Below are 19,223 nucleotides of genomic sequence, written 5' to 3' on the forward strand. Positions count from 1 at the left end.
ACCAAATGGAAATTTCATTATTGACTTGTTAGAATATGTGATTTTGGATTCTTAAATGTCATTCTTGTGTTCTTACTTTCTTGCTTTAAGGATTTAAGGTGTCATGATCTTTAACTATCCAAACATTTATAATTTTACATTTTTGTGTAACAGGATGGGTGACAATTCAAATAAGTGTTTGGGTGAGAGTTCAGATGATAGTTCATATGAGAGTGGCAATACATCTGAAATAGATATTGAAGTCTAACAGGTTAATAGAAGTCAATATCATATTGCAACGGTGATGGTTGCTTTTATGGTTGCAAACCATGTTTTGAAATACATTGTCAAAGAAAAGAAAACTACGTCAATTCTCTCCGGCCAACTATGGTTTATAGAGTTGATAACAGGAAATGATAACAGGTTTCTTGAGCAACTTCGAATGAGGAAACAAGTCTTTCAGAATTTGGTATGCGAGTTAACTAATAATTGTGGGTTGACACCTACTAAACACATTGGAGTTGAGGAAAGTGTTGGGATATTCTTATATATGATAGGGCAACCTTCCTCATATAGAAATGCCCAAGAGCGATTTCAACATTCTAGTGAGACCATTCATAAACATTTCAACAAAGTTTTAGAAGCTATATGCAAGTCGGGGAAAAAAGTCATAAAACATGTTGATCTTGTTGACTCTTCTCAATATATCAGAGATGATAATCGATATAGGCCTTACTTCAAAGACTGTATAGGAGCAATAAATGGCACACATATTAAAATACATGTCCCAACAGAGAAACAAAAACCGTTTTTCAATAGGAAAGGACATACAAGTACTAATGTGATGGCTGTGTGTGACTTCAATATGTCCTTTACTTTTGCATTGTGTGGATGGGAAGGATCTGTTCATGATGCAAAGATTCTTATGGATACTCTTCGTAAACCCAATTTACGATTTCCTTATCCCACAGAAGGTTACTTTTTGGTACTTCAAATATTTTATTAGTATAATTAATATTTTTATATTCTTATCTGATATATTTTGTTTATATATATATACATGTAAATACTATCTTGTAGATTCAGAATACCCGTCACTTAAAGGTTTCTTGGCACCATACAAGAATGCAAGGTATCATCTTACACATTTTAGACTTGCTCCAGGATTCAGATCAAGAAATGAAATTTTTAATTATTATCATTCTAGTTTGAGAAGTGTGATTGAAAGAACTTTTGGCGTGGTAAAAGCAAGATGGAAAGTATTACAAGAAATGCCTAATTTCAAGCTTCAAACTCAAATGGCTATTATTTGGGCTTGTTTTCCACTTCATAACTTTTTAAGAAGAACAGACTCAAGTGACTTGGATATTCTTGAAAGTTTAGAGAACATCAATGGTTTACAAGACAATGAGTAAGATTTCCATGAAGGAGATGGAAATGGTGTACCTACTCATGGTGAATGGCAAGCTCTAACTCAAGCTGATGTTAGATATATTGAAGAAAAAAGAAACACTATCAGAGACCAATTGCCAAGAAACATGGACCGGCAACGACAATAATTTTATTTTTATGTTTGATGGCTTTAGAAAAATTAGAATGAGACTTAAAAAAGATGTAGTTTTATTTTTATGTTTGATGACTATAAAAAAACTAGAATGAGTCTTTAAGAAGATGTAATTTTTTTTATGTGTTTGTTTTATAATGCTTTAAAAATATTTCTAACGCATATATATATATATATATATATATATATATATATATATATATATATATATATATATATATATATATATATATATATATATATATATATATATATAATATTGTTATTTAAAAGCGTTATTAATTTTTAATCGTAAAGTAACAGAAGTATTTTTAAAAATTATATAATAATTATTAGTTCACTATCATGTATAATCATCTATTCATATATTTAACACTAATTTGTATGTCCTTTGTAGTAATTTATATTTAAAAAATCATTTTTACGTTTAAATTGCCAAACAACAAAAAAAATGATTTAAAAAAAAATGATTTTTATGAAAGAAAACAAACACAAATTAACTTCTACTTTTTTAAATAAATCTCTAAAACAAAATCTCAATATTTTTAAAAAAAAAATCTATTTTATTTAATCTAAAACAAACGGGCCCTTACAATCTCACTAAGTAGAATGCTTATGCCTTTTATGTCACAAATTTAGCGCTATGTTAAGCAATCGTAATTGGACTTATGTAGAAGTCACAATTATTTGAGGTCGGGCAATAGACTTTTGGTGTTAATGCATGTTGGAGACATAGTATTATGAACTATGCTCATTAAACATACCACACACAAAAAATATGCAAAAGGTGTGGCCTAATCTCATCCATACTCATGTTAATCTTTCAATCAACTAGCATTAGGACTTTAAAATGTCATTGGCCAATTGGAAATGAATGGATGAAGAAGGGGAATTAGATGAAGAGGGAAGGGGATGAATGAGATCACAAATTAGTCAAAGGAGGACTTTTACCAAATTAATATTATTCATTCACTTTGGGAGATGGAATGTTCATTCCATCAATCCCCTAAATCAAATAATATTAACTTGACAAAGCCAAATCAACCTTGACCAAGGCCCAACAACAAATAAGAAACTCAATTAAGTCAGTACAAATGGTCAACACAATTAAAATGATATTTATTCAATTAAAAATAATAAAATAATGCATTAAATTCAAGTATGTTTTGTCCAAATCCTAAAATCTCATCAAAACACCAAATAAATGGCCATGATATTTATCATAGGTCAAACAAGGTCAAAGGACCTTGGAGAAAAAACTTCATAATTTTTGGACATTTAAAAATATTTTTAACCAATTAAAAACAAATGAAAAATCAATTAATTCATGAAAAATATTAATAACGATCCAAAAAATAATTTTAATTCAGAATATGAAAGAGAAAAATATTTGAATTTTTTTGTGAAAGTCCCATATTTTTTGGATCAATATTAAATTTATTATGAATTATTGAAGAAAATGGAATTAAAATGTAATTCAGAAAATCCAAAAATACGTGGACCATCAGATCTCCCTCATTAAGTGAGGTGGCATATCTGATGATCCAAAACACGCGTTCCATGTGTTTCTTAGTCAAACGCGCTATAACAAGAGTAATCACAAGGAAAGGCTATGATTAGAACGTGGAACTTAGATCCCATGGTCTAGATGCAAGACACATCATCGTCGGAGCCAGAGCTCCGGTCATCTTCCCCGGTGAGCTCCACCGGACTGGTCAAGATCAACCATCACTAAAATACAAAAGAGGGACATGATTTTAAAGAAAAAACATCACTGAGCACGAATATCACCTCCAATTCATCCAATTCCAAATATATTAAGAGATATGTGGAATTGAAAAATGAGGTTCATGATCTGAGTTGGTTCGATTTGGCCTCAAAGCAACTCAATCTTCTTGCCTACATTGGTAGGACTTCAGATAACTCAAGAATCAATGGATTTAAGCAACAATTTAAAAGAATCGAAGAGTTTAAAATTTCTGCAAATTACCTTCAATGGAGGTCTGAGCTTGCTAGATCTTGATCTGAATTGTGCTTGGCTTAACTTCAATTGCTTGCAGGGGAGGAATAAAAAGGTTTAGAAGCAATGGACTCTTGGAGAATTGAATTCTAAAACAGTGGAGATTCAAGCCCAAATTCAAATGAATTTATCAGGGTTATCCTCTTAGAGTGAAGGGTTATCAATGGGGATTCAAAGCTGGTGCAATGTCTGTGTCAATTCTGAGCAAAGCAGTTGTATATATAGCCAAATCCATGTGATATTTGCACACTCTTTTCACTTTCCAATTTTACCAAATGATGAAAGCATGGTGCATGGGCGCGCATAGGCCCACGAAATGATAGTTGATAGTCCAAATTTGAAGTTCAAATGCTTTGAAGATGGATTGGATTGTTAGGCAGATGTGCATTGTTGTTTGAAGATTGATCCATGCCAAATGATATTAGCCTGTTTAAGCCATGCGCAACCTATGCATTTCAAGTCCAAAATGAATGAATTTGAGCTCTTTGGAAAGGTGAGATCAAGAGGAACAAGTTTGATGTTGAACAGTTTTTCATTTGGAGCATGTAACCTAGAGAAATTTGAGGTGGAAGTTTGGAAAAATTTGACATATCAAAATTTTTCTAAGTGTCAAGCCATATGTCTCAATATTCCACCTTGCTTAACTTTTTATGGTAGCTTCAAATGAGAAAAGTGGCTTCATAAAAGTTGTACATATCTCAAATACCTTCTAAATGGTAACCAATTTCATGTCATTTGGATTTTAAATGATAGAGTTACGCATTTTTGAAGTTTGGAAAAATCACTTGATCAATGGTATAGGTCAAAAGTGACCTATAATGTGGCCTCATATCACATGTTCAAAATAGTTAAATTAGCTCCCACTACAAACATAAAATTTGAAGTAGACACATTGAATTTAATTATGCAACTTGGAGATCTTTCATCTCATAAAGATTGAGCAAGTTATGGCCTTGGGAAGTTGACTTTCAAATTAGGGTTTAGACAAAATGACCTATAATGTTTCAACATAGAAAATGATTTTACAAGGAAAACTAGCTCTAGGTCTCAACAGGAAAGTTGTTTATAATGTTATTTAGAGTAAGTGTTCTCTTGGAATCATTTTTATATGGTGAAAATTGTAGGAGATAGGGTCTAGGGAGACCCAATTTTGATTAGATGAATCCATCTGGCCAACCACCATCAACCAACTTGCTAATTTCCAATTCTCTTGACTTTCTTGGCTCATGGTAGATCATATATGCATATGATGATTAAATTTGAAGTGTCCCTTGAGAAATTTGATCAATTGGTGAGATAGCTTGTTGGACAAGTTACTCAAGATACCCAGTCAAACTAGGGTTTCCAAGGCAAATCACCCTCAAACTCTTGAAGCAAACTTGATCAATATAACATGTAGAGAACATTAAAAATCATATATGATGTTCATAATCATTCTTGAATCAATTCGTGGTTGTGCTCTTTGTTTATGAGGGTCTCAAACCCTAGATGTGATCAATGAATCAATGAGATCATGCCCTACCTACAAAAGAGTTAGGCAAATACAAAGACATATTTTTGGTATTTTGGTTAGTGAAATGATAATATACAAGTATGATATAATCACGAAGTTCTTGGTGATCTCTCCCAAAACAAACCCAATGAGAGAGGGGTAAGGAGGATGCCAAGTTATGATCTCAATACTAATGCTTATGATGAAATAGCATGAGGGATCTTAGGGTTAAAATTGGGGTATTGCAGCACTGACATGACCGGGCTAGATGTCGGCAGAGAAACAAAAGTGGATGCATACCCTTCTGCCATTAAGTTGGATGGCATCCCCCAAGGGAATCCAGCAGGCATGGAAGGACCGGATTGGCTGGCAGCAACAGGAACAGTTGAGGTAGCAACCTCAAAAATGACAGTCCTATGGGGAGGAGTTGCACAAGTTGGTCAAGACTGGTTTTGTGCAAACAATGACAGATTCCATCAATGTTGTTAACCTGAAAATTTCATCCTTCAACTCTCTGCTCTCTTTCTCTAAATGCTCCATTATCTTTGGTTGATTAGCATGAGTGTTGTATCGGTGAGTCAGCTTTGGTTGAAGCACATAAGAATAACCGATAAGACATCTGGCTGAAGAAAACCTACTATGAAAATGATGCATGAAATGAAATGTTTTTGATTTTTTTAAATTTTAAGGAACATATGAAGTTCTATTTGCAAATATTAAATAATAACAATAGTAACAATTTGATTGATCATAAAATATCTTTTTATTCATAAAATTTTGAAGGATTACACTGAGTATAATTTAGACACCAAAATATAAACACAAGAGAAAAGGAAACTAATCATCCTAAGGATCCCTTAGAAACGGTATCAAATGATCTAGTTGCGGGCGCATATTTCCTTCAGATGCATCGAATCTCAGACTTGAAGGGTGTCATCATCTGAGCTTTCTCAAGGACAAGCTGATCAATAATCTTCTTCCAAACACTGGAAGGCTAAGGCATACTAGAGGAAGGTAGACCCTCTAGCTCCCTCTGTCTCTTCACTACTTCGTCTTCAAGAAGTTCAATAAGCGCATCCTTGTCTTTCGACTCAAGTTGTAACTTCTCATGCTTTCGGTTCAAAGCATGGAACCACTCTTCCCACATATCTCTCTCTTGCTTCATCTTGGCGAGTGCGTCTTCAAACTTATCTACATCTTGGTTAGGGAGAGTCGATGGCTCAGTTACAACCAAAGCTCTCTTCTTTACCCAAATAGTGTAACCTTCCAAAGCTACACAGTTGTATGGACCAAGCTCAGATCTTCCTTTCCTATGCACCTTATGCCAAGCATGTATCATCCTCTACTTCAAATGTTGGGGATCTTTATCCTCTTGATAGAAAAGACCTTCTAACTAAGTATTATTATGTTTGTCTCTCAAGGGGAACCCAAGTTGACGATGAGTCAAAGCAGGGTTATAGTTGATTCCTCCTTATGTACCAATGAGAGGAAAATTAGATAATTCACCACAACTATCAATAATATCCATGCAACTCAAAGCAGAATCATACCAAACAATATTATCATTAGTGAGAGACATGAGTCTTTGAGACCAACGTAGACATTGTTTGTTCTCCAAGAAAGCAGGTGCCCAAGACAAGTGCTAAATAAACCACTTGTACAGAAGAGGAACACAACACACAATAGTCCCACCACCTTTAGAACTCCTGAAATGCAAAGAGGAATATTGGTCACATAACAGAGTAGGAACAGGATTCCCAATCAAGAAGATTCTAATGATGTTAACATCAACAAAACCGTTAATGTTAGGGACCAAATGTAGACCATAGATGAGAAATACAAAGATGGCTTCAAAAGCATCCATACTATTGGCTTGAGAAAAGACAGTAGCTTTACCAATGAGGAAATCAGAAGTCAACCCAAGAATACCTCCTTTCTTCACTAGATGAGCATCAATCTCAAATTTCTTCAAATGAAGAGCTTCATCTATGATATGAGATCTGGGAATCTCCTCCAATCCACTAAAAGGCACCTTGTCAGATACGGGTATTCCCAAGAGATTGACGTACTCCTCTAACAGAGGCACAAGCTGGTAATCAGGAATAATGAAGCATCAGTAGAAAGGGTCATAGAACTGAACCAAAACACTCAGAACTCCTTCAACCACATCAGTAGATAACACATACAAAAGCTTCCCATGATCTTGCTTAAAGTCTTAGGGATCTAATATAAAAGATGACAATTTCCTTAGATCTTTCAAATTAGGACATCTGAAACCATACTTCTTAGTGTTCCTTCGTCCATAATCCATGGTCTAAAAACATTTGCAAATAAGACCTCAGTTCCTTGAAATTTATTTTTCTGTGATGAATGTCATGGTGCGCATGTATGCATGAATGCAACAATAACAAACAAGGGGTCACACACAAGGAAAACACAAACAAAGGTCAATGGATGGATCAAGTCATCATCAAGATAAATCATCCATTTTGCTGGATTATGGTTTTCACCTTATCAACACCCAAGTTCCATTGATATTGATGAGACTTGATCGGATCAACCGAGAATCAAAGGGTTTGTTATGAGTCACGAGCATGGAGTCGAATTAAAAACCATCCCAAAGGAGTGTATTAAGGATAAAAACCAGTATATCATGTTCTAAAAATTTCCAAGAGTCTTATTCCCATATATCAGATATTACAGGTTAGGATGATTGACTCATCAACCCGCAATATTCTCAAGAGAAACTCATCTGAGTGTAGCATCGTGTAATGACTGTTATCAGGTCTACACCTGAATAGTCTCCGCACTACGTCCTAAATAGGAAAAGTTAGGTTAAATTCTCTACGGTCCTCAGCTTCTCGGACCCCAAATCAGAGAAAGTAATGCCTAACCACAAATAACTTGTGTGACATCAGTAACTCTAAAAGGGTCTCCACTAAGTAGATGAGTCTCAAGCCAACATGTTAAGGACTACCCCACACAAGTTGAACATGACTATACCATCATCCTATCTTAATTGCACTCAAGTCCGGGTTAGAACTTATCTCACCACTCACAGATCACCAAGTACAACAGATAGATTATATCACACATGCAAACATACAAACATCAAATATACAAACATCAAATATACAAATATATACACATAAAAAAGGTTGGCTAAACCCATTGAGGACTACTCCCCAGCAGAGTCGCCACTTAACTTCTGTAGTGGTAAATTCATGACCATCAAGCTATGGATAAGCTTAACATCAATAAAACCGGAGTCGCCACTGCGCTTTTATTGTTTCTAAAGGAAAAGAGGAAAAGTACGAACAAAACCTAAAGATAAGAAGTTTTCAAATCAAAACTAATAAAATGCCAGAGATTACAGGTAAGGGGGTTGGTTACACAGAGGAAAGATGTTAGCACCCAAAGTGTCCTCGGTACTCCTAGGGGCCTTTTTTTATGCGTGTATGTTTTTTTGGTATAAAAGATGATTGAGAAATATAGAATGTGGGGATGAGAAAAGAATTCATTGATTATATTTTTGTGTTTGACAAGATCTTCATACTTGTGCATACATACCAACATAAAAATGAGGGATCAATACCTCATAGTTCATGGTAAAAATTTCAAAGTTGGTGAATTGCTTTTAACAAAAAAAATTCACTGAGCAGGGTACAAAGGGGAAAAGGTTTGTATGGAGTTGTTAGTAATTTTTGTATTTTGAAATTTTAAGTCAATATTATTAGATTTATTTATAAGTTTGATTTAGGGAAAAGAAGTTCAAAAATTCAATGGCATAAGGCCAAAGTTTGTATTTAAAATAAGGTATAAGTTTGAAATTTCAAGCAAAGAAAGTTTTTGAAAATGGGGAGGGATTTTAAAATTTAAGAAGTGGGAGGAGATGAAGAGGCTATCCTAAGCATAAAATTAAAAGTTAAGAGTTGAAAAGATATGACCAATGGGATGCAATTCAACAGACAAGAATGTCATATAGAAACCCATTTCCCTTGGACTTTGAATCAAGCAATAATCAACAAGCAATTAGCAATATCCAAACATCAAGAAGATCAAGGCATCAAATAAAGATAGCCACATCCAAGCAAGCAAATCCATGCTAGCAGTCTTCTTTGTCTTCTTATGTACCAGATGAAATATTCCTTGATCAACTCAGAACAAAAACATCAGACATAATAACAATTAGCAACAAGACAGAGTAGCAGATGAATCCCAAGACTTGCATCAGATGAAGGCTCAGTTCACAATGACTTGGTCACAAAATGTTGACATTGGCTAAGTTCTTCTTGCACAAGGAATGTTGCCTAGTTCTAAGTCCAAAATTTCAGATCAAGATCAACAGTCCACCAAATAGTTTTTAGGGTTTTTGTTGTTTATTAAGTGTTTTAAGGTCCTAAGACCATAAACAAAATCAAAATGCACAAACAGATATATACAACCACAAGATATGACTCAAATGAGCAAAGTAAAAATTACATAAACATAAACAAGTTAAATGAAATGTAAATGGCAATGAAAGATAAATGACTGAAAATTAAATTGCATAAATTAAATGACTTGAAAGTAAAGCAATATTAATAAGAGTTAGTCAAATGTTAGTCAAGTGTTAGTGGTGTTTTTCTTTTTAATTGATTAAATCATTCTTTAGAGAACACTCAACCATCCATTCACAAGCATAAATCCTTAAACCAAGACATCTTCCATAGGAAGGAAAAAAAGTCAAGTTTCCACACAATACCATAGAGGATGGGAGACTTATAATCTCATTTACTAGAATGATATGCCTTTAGGGTCAAATTTAGCTATATGTTAAGCAATTGTAATTGGACTTATGTAGAAGTCACAACTATTTGGGGTCGGGCAATAAATCTTTTGGTGTTAATGCATGTTAGAGATTTGACATAATGAACCAAACTCCTAAAACATACCACACACTAAAAGAAAAGATCAAAAGGGATGGACTTATCTCATCCATACTTGTATTGGTTCATCTGACACAAGGTTATTGATGAACCAATTAGCCTTAGGACATTTGAGATTTCATTGGTCAATGAAAGGAATGGGGAATAATAGGGATGAAGATGAAGGGAGAGGGGAATGAGAGAAACACAAATTGGTCATGGGAGGAATTGTATCAAATTAAAATCATTTTTTCATTTTGGGAGATGAAATGTACATTTCATCAATCCCCTATATCCAATGATTTTAATCCAACAAAAGTCATATCAACCTTGACCAAGGCCCAAACAAATAGTCAAACATCACAACACCATAAAAATGGCTCAACATAGTTTGTACACATTTAATCAATTAAAAATCAATTTAAAAATGTATTAAAATACAATTTAATTTGGTCAAAACCTAAAATCTCATCAAAATAACAAATAAATGGCCAAGAGATTTATACTAGGTTAAACAAGTTCAAAGGACCTTAGACAAAAAATTTCATGATTTTTGAAAAGTCAGAAGTATTTTTAAACAATTAAAAATATGCACAAAAACATTTAATTCATGAAAAATATCAAAATTAATCAAAAGAATAATTTTAGTTCAGAAACTGAAAGAGAAAAGTATTTAAGACTTTTAGTGAAAGTCCCATATTTTTTGGATAAAAATGAAATTAATATGAATTAAACAAAATAAAAGCATTAAACATAAAATCATAAAATAAAAAGAAATTCAAAAAACTAGGGCCATCAAATCTCCCTCATTAATTGAGGTGGCAAATCTAATGGCCACACGCGTGCTATCTACCATAATATTCAGTCAACACGCCACATGGTTGGTAATCAAAACAGATGACTAAGATTAAAACGTGAGATCATGATCCAATGGTTTTGGACACACCAACACATCACCGGAGCTAGGGCTCCGATCTTCTTCTCTGGTGGACCTCATCAGATTGGTCCACCATAAACCATCATGGAAATGAAAAACAAGGACATGGATTTAAAGAAAAAATGCTCAGGAGCTCGAATCTAACCTCAATTTTCTCCAATTCCAAGTATATAAAAAGATACAAGGATTTGAATTTTGAGGATCATGAACTAAGTTGCTTCGATTTCACCTCAAAACAACTTAATATTGTTGCCTACTTTGGTAAGACTTCAGCCAACCAAAAATCAATCAAAATAATTGAGAAATAAGGGAGAATCGAAGAAGATAAGTTTCTGAAGTTTCACCTTCGAGTAGCTTCAATTTAACTTGATCTTGATCTGGATTTGCTTGATTCTTCCTCCTCTTACTTGCAGTATTCAATTGAGATGAAAAAGGCAATGAATCCTTGGAGTTTGAACTTCAAAGGAGAAGGTGAAATCCCAAATCGATTTTAAAGAAATCTTTAAGAAATTCTATGGTGTGAATTCCGAGTTCTCTTGGCAAAGTTGGGCAAGGTGTCTATGTTACTTCTGAGGCCATGAGCTTGTTTAAATAGGCAAGGGAATTCATTTTTGCACCAGTTGAAATTTTTTTAAAATTGGAAACCATAGTGCATGGATGCATGGGCAATGATTTGGGCCTAAAGAATGATGCAATTCAACTTCATTTCGTGGCTAAAGAGTATTGAGGTTATCACATGGAAGCATGCAAATAAGAATGATCATTTGAATCCAAAACTTGCCAAAACAAATCCCCCAAAGGAGCCATGCGCAAGTCCCTCAATTTTGGTCCGAATGAGATGATCTTGGAAGTTTTGGAAAGGTGAGATCAAGGGGAACAACTTTCATTTTTAAGACTTTTCCATTTGAAGTTTGGATCATGTAGAATTTTGAGGTGAAAGTTTGGAAAATCAAACATATTTGAAATTTTTCTAAGTACCAAGTCAAATGTTCACTTCTTCCACCTTGAATAACTTTTGCTATAGACTTCAAATGGAAAACGTTCCTTCATAAAAATTGTATCCCTTTCAAACCCCTTCAATTTGGTCACAAATTTGACCTCATTTTTATTTGTCTTGAAGGAGTTATGCATTTTAGAAGTTGAGGAAAATCACTTGTTCAATGGTAATGGCCCAAAATGACCTATAATGTTTCCTCTTGGCACATGCATTTGCAAGTTGAATTTGAACTTCTTCCAAACATAAAAGTTAGATTGGACATCTTAAATTTTATCATGGAGCTATAATGTCTTTCATATCATAATAATTGATCAAGTTATGGTCTTAAGAGTTGACCTACTAACTAGGGTTCAAACAAAATGACCTATAATCTTTTACCACAAAAAATGACTTTCCAAGCAAAAATATATCTTTATTTCAACATGAAAGTTGTTTGGAATGTCATAAGGAGTAACTTTTCTCTTTGAATCATTTTCATATGACACAAATTGTAGGAGATAGGGTCTAGTGAACCAGAGTTTTGATAAGTTGAATTTCTTTGGTCAACTATCATGAACCAACCTGCAAACTTGACATTCTCTTCATATTTGGGACTCATGGAGGATCATATATGTTTAAGATGATGTAATATGAACTATCCCTTGAAATATTTGAACAAATGTTGAAGAAACTTATTGAGGAAGTCACACAAGATACCTAGATGAATTAGGGCTTCCAAGGCAAACAAGCTTCAAACTCTTGATGAATTCTTCATCAAAATGAGATGTGAAGACCATGGGGATCCATATATGATGTCTAGAGTCAGTGTAAACCATCTCTTTATTATTCTCCATGCATTTAGGGTCTTAAACCCTAGATATGAGCTTGATGGAGCATGGGTGAACACACACACTACCTACAAAAGCAACAAACTTTACATTGACATATTTTTTGGTATTTTGGTTAGTAAATAATGAAAAACAAAGTATGATACAATCAAATATGCTTGGTAACCTCTCCCAATGTAAACCCAATGAATGAGGGGTAAGGAGGATGCCAAAGTGTGATCCTAAAGCCAATGCATATGATGAGATAGTGTCACAACCTGAAAAATGGAATGCGAAAAAAAAACAACCGACGAAGAAAGACAGGAGAGTCGCCACCGTGCGTTATTTATCCCAGAGGAGGGAAAGGAAACGCTCGAAGTAAACCTCGAAAAAGGAAAGGACAAGACAGGGTCTCGCAACCAAATCTTGGGTTCAGGAGTCGATTATGCGAAGGGAAGGTATTAGCACCCCTACACATCCGTAGTACTCTACGGGATCCACTTTTATAGTTCTTGTCAAAAGGGTGTGGGTTTATCTAATGTGTTATTTACTAAAAAAGGGGTCAAAAGAAAATGACTCGCACGGATGTCGCATCCACTGCATACGTATCTCATTTGAATATGAGAATCAGAGTCTTCGTAGCTCGGCTACCTAGGGGTTAAGGGTAATTGTGCTCACTAAGACATCGCGTCTTATGCCTACGTATCTCATCTGGAATGAGAATCAGAGCAAGCCGTAGTTCGGCTACCTAGGGGGTTATGGATTGGGTTTTGGACGAACGACGTTACTACGCAATCTACCGGATGCTCGACCTTTGGAGACTTACTCGCCTATAGTAGAAGGAGTTAACGTGTTCTTAGGAGAAGAAAAATCAATGAGTTGGTAGGGTTAGGGATGCTCATGCAAAAAGCAGTCCTGGACGAAGGAACCTGTAAAAAAAAATAAACACACAAAACATTGCCTCCTATCGAGGTCTTCCAGCTAGGAAAGCAGTAAAATGCGGGAAAAATATAAAAGTACCACGCGGATGAAGATCCGAGGTAACAACAATTAAAGGAACGATAAACCCTGAGATCCTTCCAAGCTAACATCATCAAAGAAAGTGGGTCAGTACAGGTAATCAGAATGAACCTCCAGGGGGTATCCCATAAATAAAGTGGAATACCAGGCCAACTATCTCTGCAAGAGTCATATGAGCCCTCACAAAACAAAACTCAACAAACAGGTTAGAGAAACAAAATAGGGTAACCAAGAGTTGCCCCCAAATCAAAATGTAACCACATGAATCATGCCCTTTCAATTCACAAAAAGCTCACAAAAAGCAACCAAGGGTATGAGGCCTAAACCTCTTGTCAAACACATGCATCAAAAGGGTATCAAATTCACCCATAATACCTCATACATTTAGAGCATTCAAATTAAAGGCATAAAGATGATGGATATAGGGAAAACCTGATTGGAGAGCTTGATTGAAATTGAGTTGCACCCGTGGGGTTTACAAAACATTCTGTAGGGTTTATGTGAGGCAGAGGTGATTCTGTGCAGTTGAGTTCCCTTCAGGGTTTGGAGGCTGCTCTGAGTTCTCTGTCAGGTTTGTCTCCAGGTTTTGTCCAGGGTTTTGTTCCAAGGAAACCTCAGAGTATTTTACTTCTCTTCTTTTTTCTGTCTGTTTTGTTTCAATGAAACTCTAGTATTTATAGCCTAATATTGATAGCTTAGTGGGCTTTTGAGAGAGGTCCATGTCTGAGATTTTTTCTTTTATTTATTTATTTATTTAAAAGTTTTTTTTTTTCGTTTTCGGTTTTTTTTTTTTTTTCGATATTTTTTTCGTTTTTTTTTTCATTTTTTTTTTTGCTCGAATGAGTGTTACATCTAAAGATTACTTGCAAATGATCTGAATAAGAGGAAGAAAATTAATTAATAATTAATGTGCTCGCTAAGGATTAAGCCCTTCATACCTACGTATCCTTATAGTGAAATAAGGAAATCGGAGCTCCGTAGTTTGGGGACCTAAGAAGAAGAAGAAAGAGACATTGAAGTGGCATTTAAATAAAAGAAGGAACTTGAAGTTGTGTTTAAACCAATGAGTTATAAGAAGGTGACATGGCATTGGTTGAAGTGGTGTTTAAATAAAATAAGGAAAGAAAATTGTATTTAAACATGGAACAGGGATTAAAGTTTAAAGTGGTGTTTAAATCGGAAAAAAGGGTATAAAAGTAGTTGAAGTGAAAAAGTGGTGTTTAAATCAAAAAGGAATAAAAGTGTTAAGGAGGTGTTTAAACCAAAGGTAAATGAAAGTGGTTTTTTAACCCAAAAGTGATGTTTAAACCAAAGGTATCTAAAAGTGGTGTTTAAACCAGAAAGTGGTGTTTAAACGAAAGGGTATGTAATTAAACCGGATGGTGGTGTTGAAACCAAAGGGGTAATACAAGTTATGAGTTTAAACCGGGTAGTGGTGTTTAAACCAAATGCGAATGATAATGGTGTTTAAATTGGATAATGGCTTTTAAAGCAATGGGGGAAATTTGAATGGTGTTTAAACCTAAAGGTTGGGGTTTAAAACAAAAGTTTGGTAGGAGTGGTGTTTAAGTTGGGGAGTAAGATTCTGGTGTTTAAACCAAAGGGAGTTAATGAAGGTGGTGTTTATACTGGGTAGTGGTGTTTAAACCAAAGGAGGACATTGATGTGGTGTTTAAACTAAGAGGTTGTAAGATGGAGGTGTTTAAATTGGAAAATCACTGTTTAAACCAAATGGTCGGTGTTTAAACCATAAAAGTGATGTTTAAACCAAAGTAATGGTAATGGTGTTTAAACCAAAGTAATGGTAATGGTGTTTAAACTAAAGCAATGGTAATGGTGTTTAAACTAAAGCAATGGTAATGGTGTTTAAACCAAAGCAAAGGTAATGATCTTTAAACCAAAAGAACAATAATGGTGTTTAAACCAAAACAATAGTAATGGTATTTAAACCAAAGGATCAGTTTTTAAACTAGAAAAGTGGTTTTTAAACCAAAGGGTCGGTGCTTAAATCGAAAAAGTGGTGTTTAAACCAAAGGATCGATGTTTAAACCAAAAAAGTGGTGTTTAAACCAAAGGGTCGGTGTTTAAACAGGAAAAGTCGTGTTTAAACCAAAAAATTGGTGTTTAAACCAGAAAAGTAGTGTTTAAACCAAAGGGTCAGTGTTTAAACCGTAAAAGTGGTGTTTAAACCAAAGGATTAGTGTCTAAAGCGGAAAAATGGTGTTTAAACCAAAGGGTCGATGTTTAAACAGTTAAAATGGTGTTTAAACTGAAAAAGTGGTGCTTAAACTAAAGGGTCGGTATTTAAACCGAGAAGGTGGTGTTTAAACCAAAGTGGAGATGATTAAACTGGAAAAGTTGTATTTAAGGCAAATAGTCGGTGTTTAAATCAGAAAAGGGGTGTTTAAACCAAATGGTCGGCGTTTAAACCAAAAAACTGGTGTTTAAACCAAAGGGTTGGTGTTTCAATCGAAAAAATGGTGTTTAAACCAAATGGTCGATATTTAAACCGAAAAGTGGTGTTTAAATTGGAAAATTGGTGTTTAAACCAAATGGTAGGTGTTTAAACTGGAAAAGTTTTATTTAAACCAAAGTTTCGGTGTGTAAACTGGAAAAGTGGTGTTTAAACCAAAGGGGAAACAAAAGTGATGTTTAAATCGAATCAAAGAGATAAAGGTGGTTTAAGTGACCAATGTTTCTTGTTGTAGTGATGAAGAAGAAGACTTGTAAATTGTTTGATTTCAATTGAACTAAATTCTATGAGTAGTGGTGAATACTCTGAGCAACTGGGTCATTCGTCTTGTACTCAAAGATATTCATAATGACGATATGAATGCTCCCTTTCACCCCTTATGTACTGCTTAAGGATCGTGGCGTGTAATCCCCATCCCAACTAACAATTTGCTGAAGAAGATTCCTTTTTATGCTCCTGATGATTAAGTATTGCTGGTGAAGAAAGAGACTTGAAAATTGTTTGATTCGAATTGCACTAAAGTTTATGAGTAGAGGTGAATACTTTGAGGTACTGGATCCTTCATCTTGTACCCAAATATATTCATAATGAGGATAAACGTGCTCCCTCTCACCCATTCTCTACTTCTTAAGGCTCATGATGCATAGTTCGAGTCATAATTGCCAGGTTTTGATAAATGACGTTTGTCGTGCTTGGATAATAGTCCATTGTCCAATCCATATGCAGTGCCTTGACTTGATTGAAGTGTGGAGGATTGAACTTAAATTAAGGTCTTGAGACCCAATGCAGCTCCAGTATATGAGACTAGTCTTGTCAAATGATCCAGAGAATTTTTATCACTTGAATAGACTAAGGGAATATGAACGTGTCAAAGGATTTAGATGATCAAAGCAACTTTGATCAACTAAACCAAATTGTGATAAAATCAGTTGACAAATCATGTACACAGAATTAATGACCTAAAACTCTAAGGATTGATCAAATTAAACTAATCCTAGTTCTAAAAAAGAGCCTAGAGCTAGGGGAACATGGTTGTTATCAATTAACTATTAATTATGAAATCAATCCTACCAAGATCAATATCTAACAAATCACTAATCATGATTGAAATCAATTAATTCTAAAAGAGTAAGAAACAAATGACAATTACAACATTTGTTTATTTCCTAATTATTTTATCAAAGAAAAAAAATTACAAAAGCATAAAAAAGAATGTAAAAAAAAGGCAAAAATACAATAAAACAAAATGGGGGTTCATTGTTGGAAAATAGAGTGTGAACAGATTTCAGGCGCATGACTCAATTCGAAGCCAAAATGTCTTTTTACCTATGACCATAGGGGGTGTAGGAGAAAATTAGAGTGTATGCTAAGCAGAAAAAATGGGCCTTAAAGGGAACAAGCCCAAACTGAATATGAATGAGAATCGGGGGATCACATGTTCACGAACTTCACATGTTTCATGTGTTTCAAGTTCAAAACTCAACATGTTCAAATTCCTAGCTAAAAACCTTCGTCGTGCCGGAGCTCGCCATCGGCGGTGGCAGAGACCTAAATCATATGAACTCTACACCTAAACCCTTCGTTTCAACATCCTAAACCTCAATCCCATGTGAATTTGACTCAATTTCTAACCAAATGCCCAAACCGAAACAAAATCAAGTATGAACTCTAGTTTGCAAATCTTAAATTAAATCATAAACACGCGCAATCTTGACTCCATACCTTAGGGTTATGGCTTCTCATAGTGAATGCTATAAGATGGTAACAATATTATGGTGAGAGGAGAAGAAATTGTATACCTCAAAAGCAGAGGTTTGCTTCAACGAACTATTGAAATGAAGAAGATGATTGCAACACGATGGATACACTTGAATCAGGTATGTATTCGGCTCATATACTTTTCTTTTTCTCTTCACTTATCTTCTTCCACCTTCACTTGCGTGAGATAAATTAGTTGTAGAGATGTTGCAAATTGAGAGGATTGAGGTTGAGCTCTACTCTATTGAAGCTTCAATGTGGAGCTTTAATGGAGTATTTTGAAGGATCTTTTTGTGAGGGTGAGAAGACAGGTTCTGAGAGAGTGGTTCTAAAAGGATGTGAATTTCTGAGATAAATTGAGAAAGTATGAATTTGAATGAATGTTCTCGAGCTGAAGAGTGAATGGTGATTTATAGGTGATTAGAGAGTTAACAGAGTTGACTCTGTTAACTTGAATCAAAGTGGAAGTTAGTTAGATATGATTAAACTATTAGTTAGTTAGTTGACTTTAGGTTATAAAGTCTGTTAACAGTTAGTTAGTTAGATTTTAAATTCAGTTAGTGTTAGTGATCAAGTGTGAGTAGCTAATGCAGGAGATGTTGAATGGATTCGTGTGATGTGGCTGCTTATAGATCGAAGATGACCTGCAAATGTAGGTTTTATTTCAAATGTAGTGTTTGTTTGCAGGCAACGGATTTGTTAATGTAGGTTTATGTGATGAACTGGAGGAGCATGTAATGTTCAATAAGTTTTGAGTTGATTGGCAAATGCAGGTTTGCATATGGATGATACAGACCTGTTGATGCAGGTTGCAGGTTTTGTTAAGTTTTTCTTGGAAACTACAGGTAAACCTGTTAGACAGGTTTTAACTTATCAATGTTGCAAACAATTTGTTAAGCATGGATATGCTTAGGATTAGTACAACTCAGTTTGTAGGCTCGAATTGGTAGATGAAATTTCTATTATAACACACTTGCTACAATGTTGGGATTGTTAGGAGATAATTGTGGTGTCAATTGGACTTGTAAACTTGGCTTCTATATGTTTTTTTGTAATGCTTCATGTTGATATGTTGGCATAATCCTGTTATATGAATGCCTATTGTTGCTAACTGTTAGGTTCATTGCATCATGCTTACTTGTGGTAAAAATTCCCAAAGTTATGAATGGTTGGAAGTGTTTCAATGCATCAAGTACAATTAGGTTATGATATAACAGGCTGCAACAGGGATGGCGTGGCATGGCACTTAATGGCTTGTGTTTGGTCTTTG

The 19,223-nt window shown here is 34.6% G+C and overlaps 1 protein-coding gene across 1 annotated transcript; it reads left to right on the plus strand.

Moving 5' to 3' along the window:
• Positions 1 to 283: 283 nt before the first annotated feature.
• On the plus strand, positions 284 to 1,394 carry LOC127105021 (uncharacterized). The gene is made up of 2 exons (XM_051042189.1): positions 284 to 953; positions 1,060 to 1,394. Exons 1-2 carry the CDS (start codon positions 284 to 286, stop codon positions 1,392 to 1,394), a joined length of 1,005 nt encoding a protein of 334 aa, XP_050898146.1.
• The last annotated feature ends 17,829 nt before the right edge of the window (positions 1,395 to 19,223 follow it).

The sequence above is a fragment of the Lathyrus oleraceus genome, chromosome 1, assembly GCF_024323335.1.
Source record: "Lathyrus oleraceus cultivar Zhongwan6 chromosome 1, CAAS_Psat_ZW6_1.0, whole genome shotgun sequence".
Classification (NCBI taxonomy): Eukaryota; Viridiplantae; Streptophyta; class Magnoliopsida; order Fabales; family Fabaceae; genus Lathyrus; species Lathyrus oleraceus.

What these genes read in the sequence shown, in the direction of transcription:
- LOC127105021 (XM_051042189.1), top strand. Translation starts at nt 284, where the DNA reads ATGGTTGCTTTTATGGTTGCAAACCATGTTTTGAAATACATTGTCAAA. An exon ending in ATTTCCTTATCCCACAGAAG is followed by an intron (nt 954 to 1,059) that starts GTTACTTTTTGG and finishes ACTATCTTGTAG; the next exon opens with ATTCAGAATACCCGTCACTT.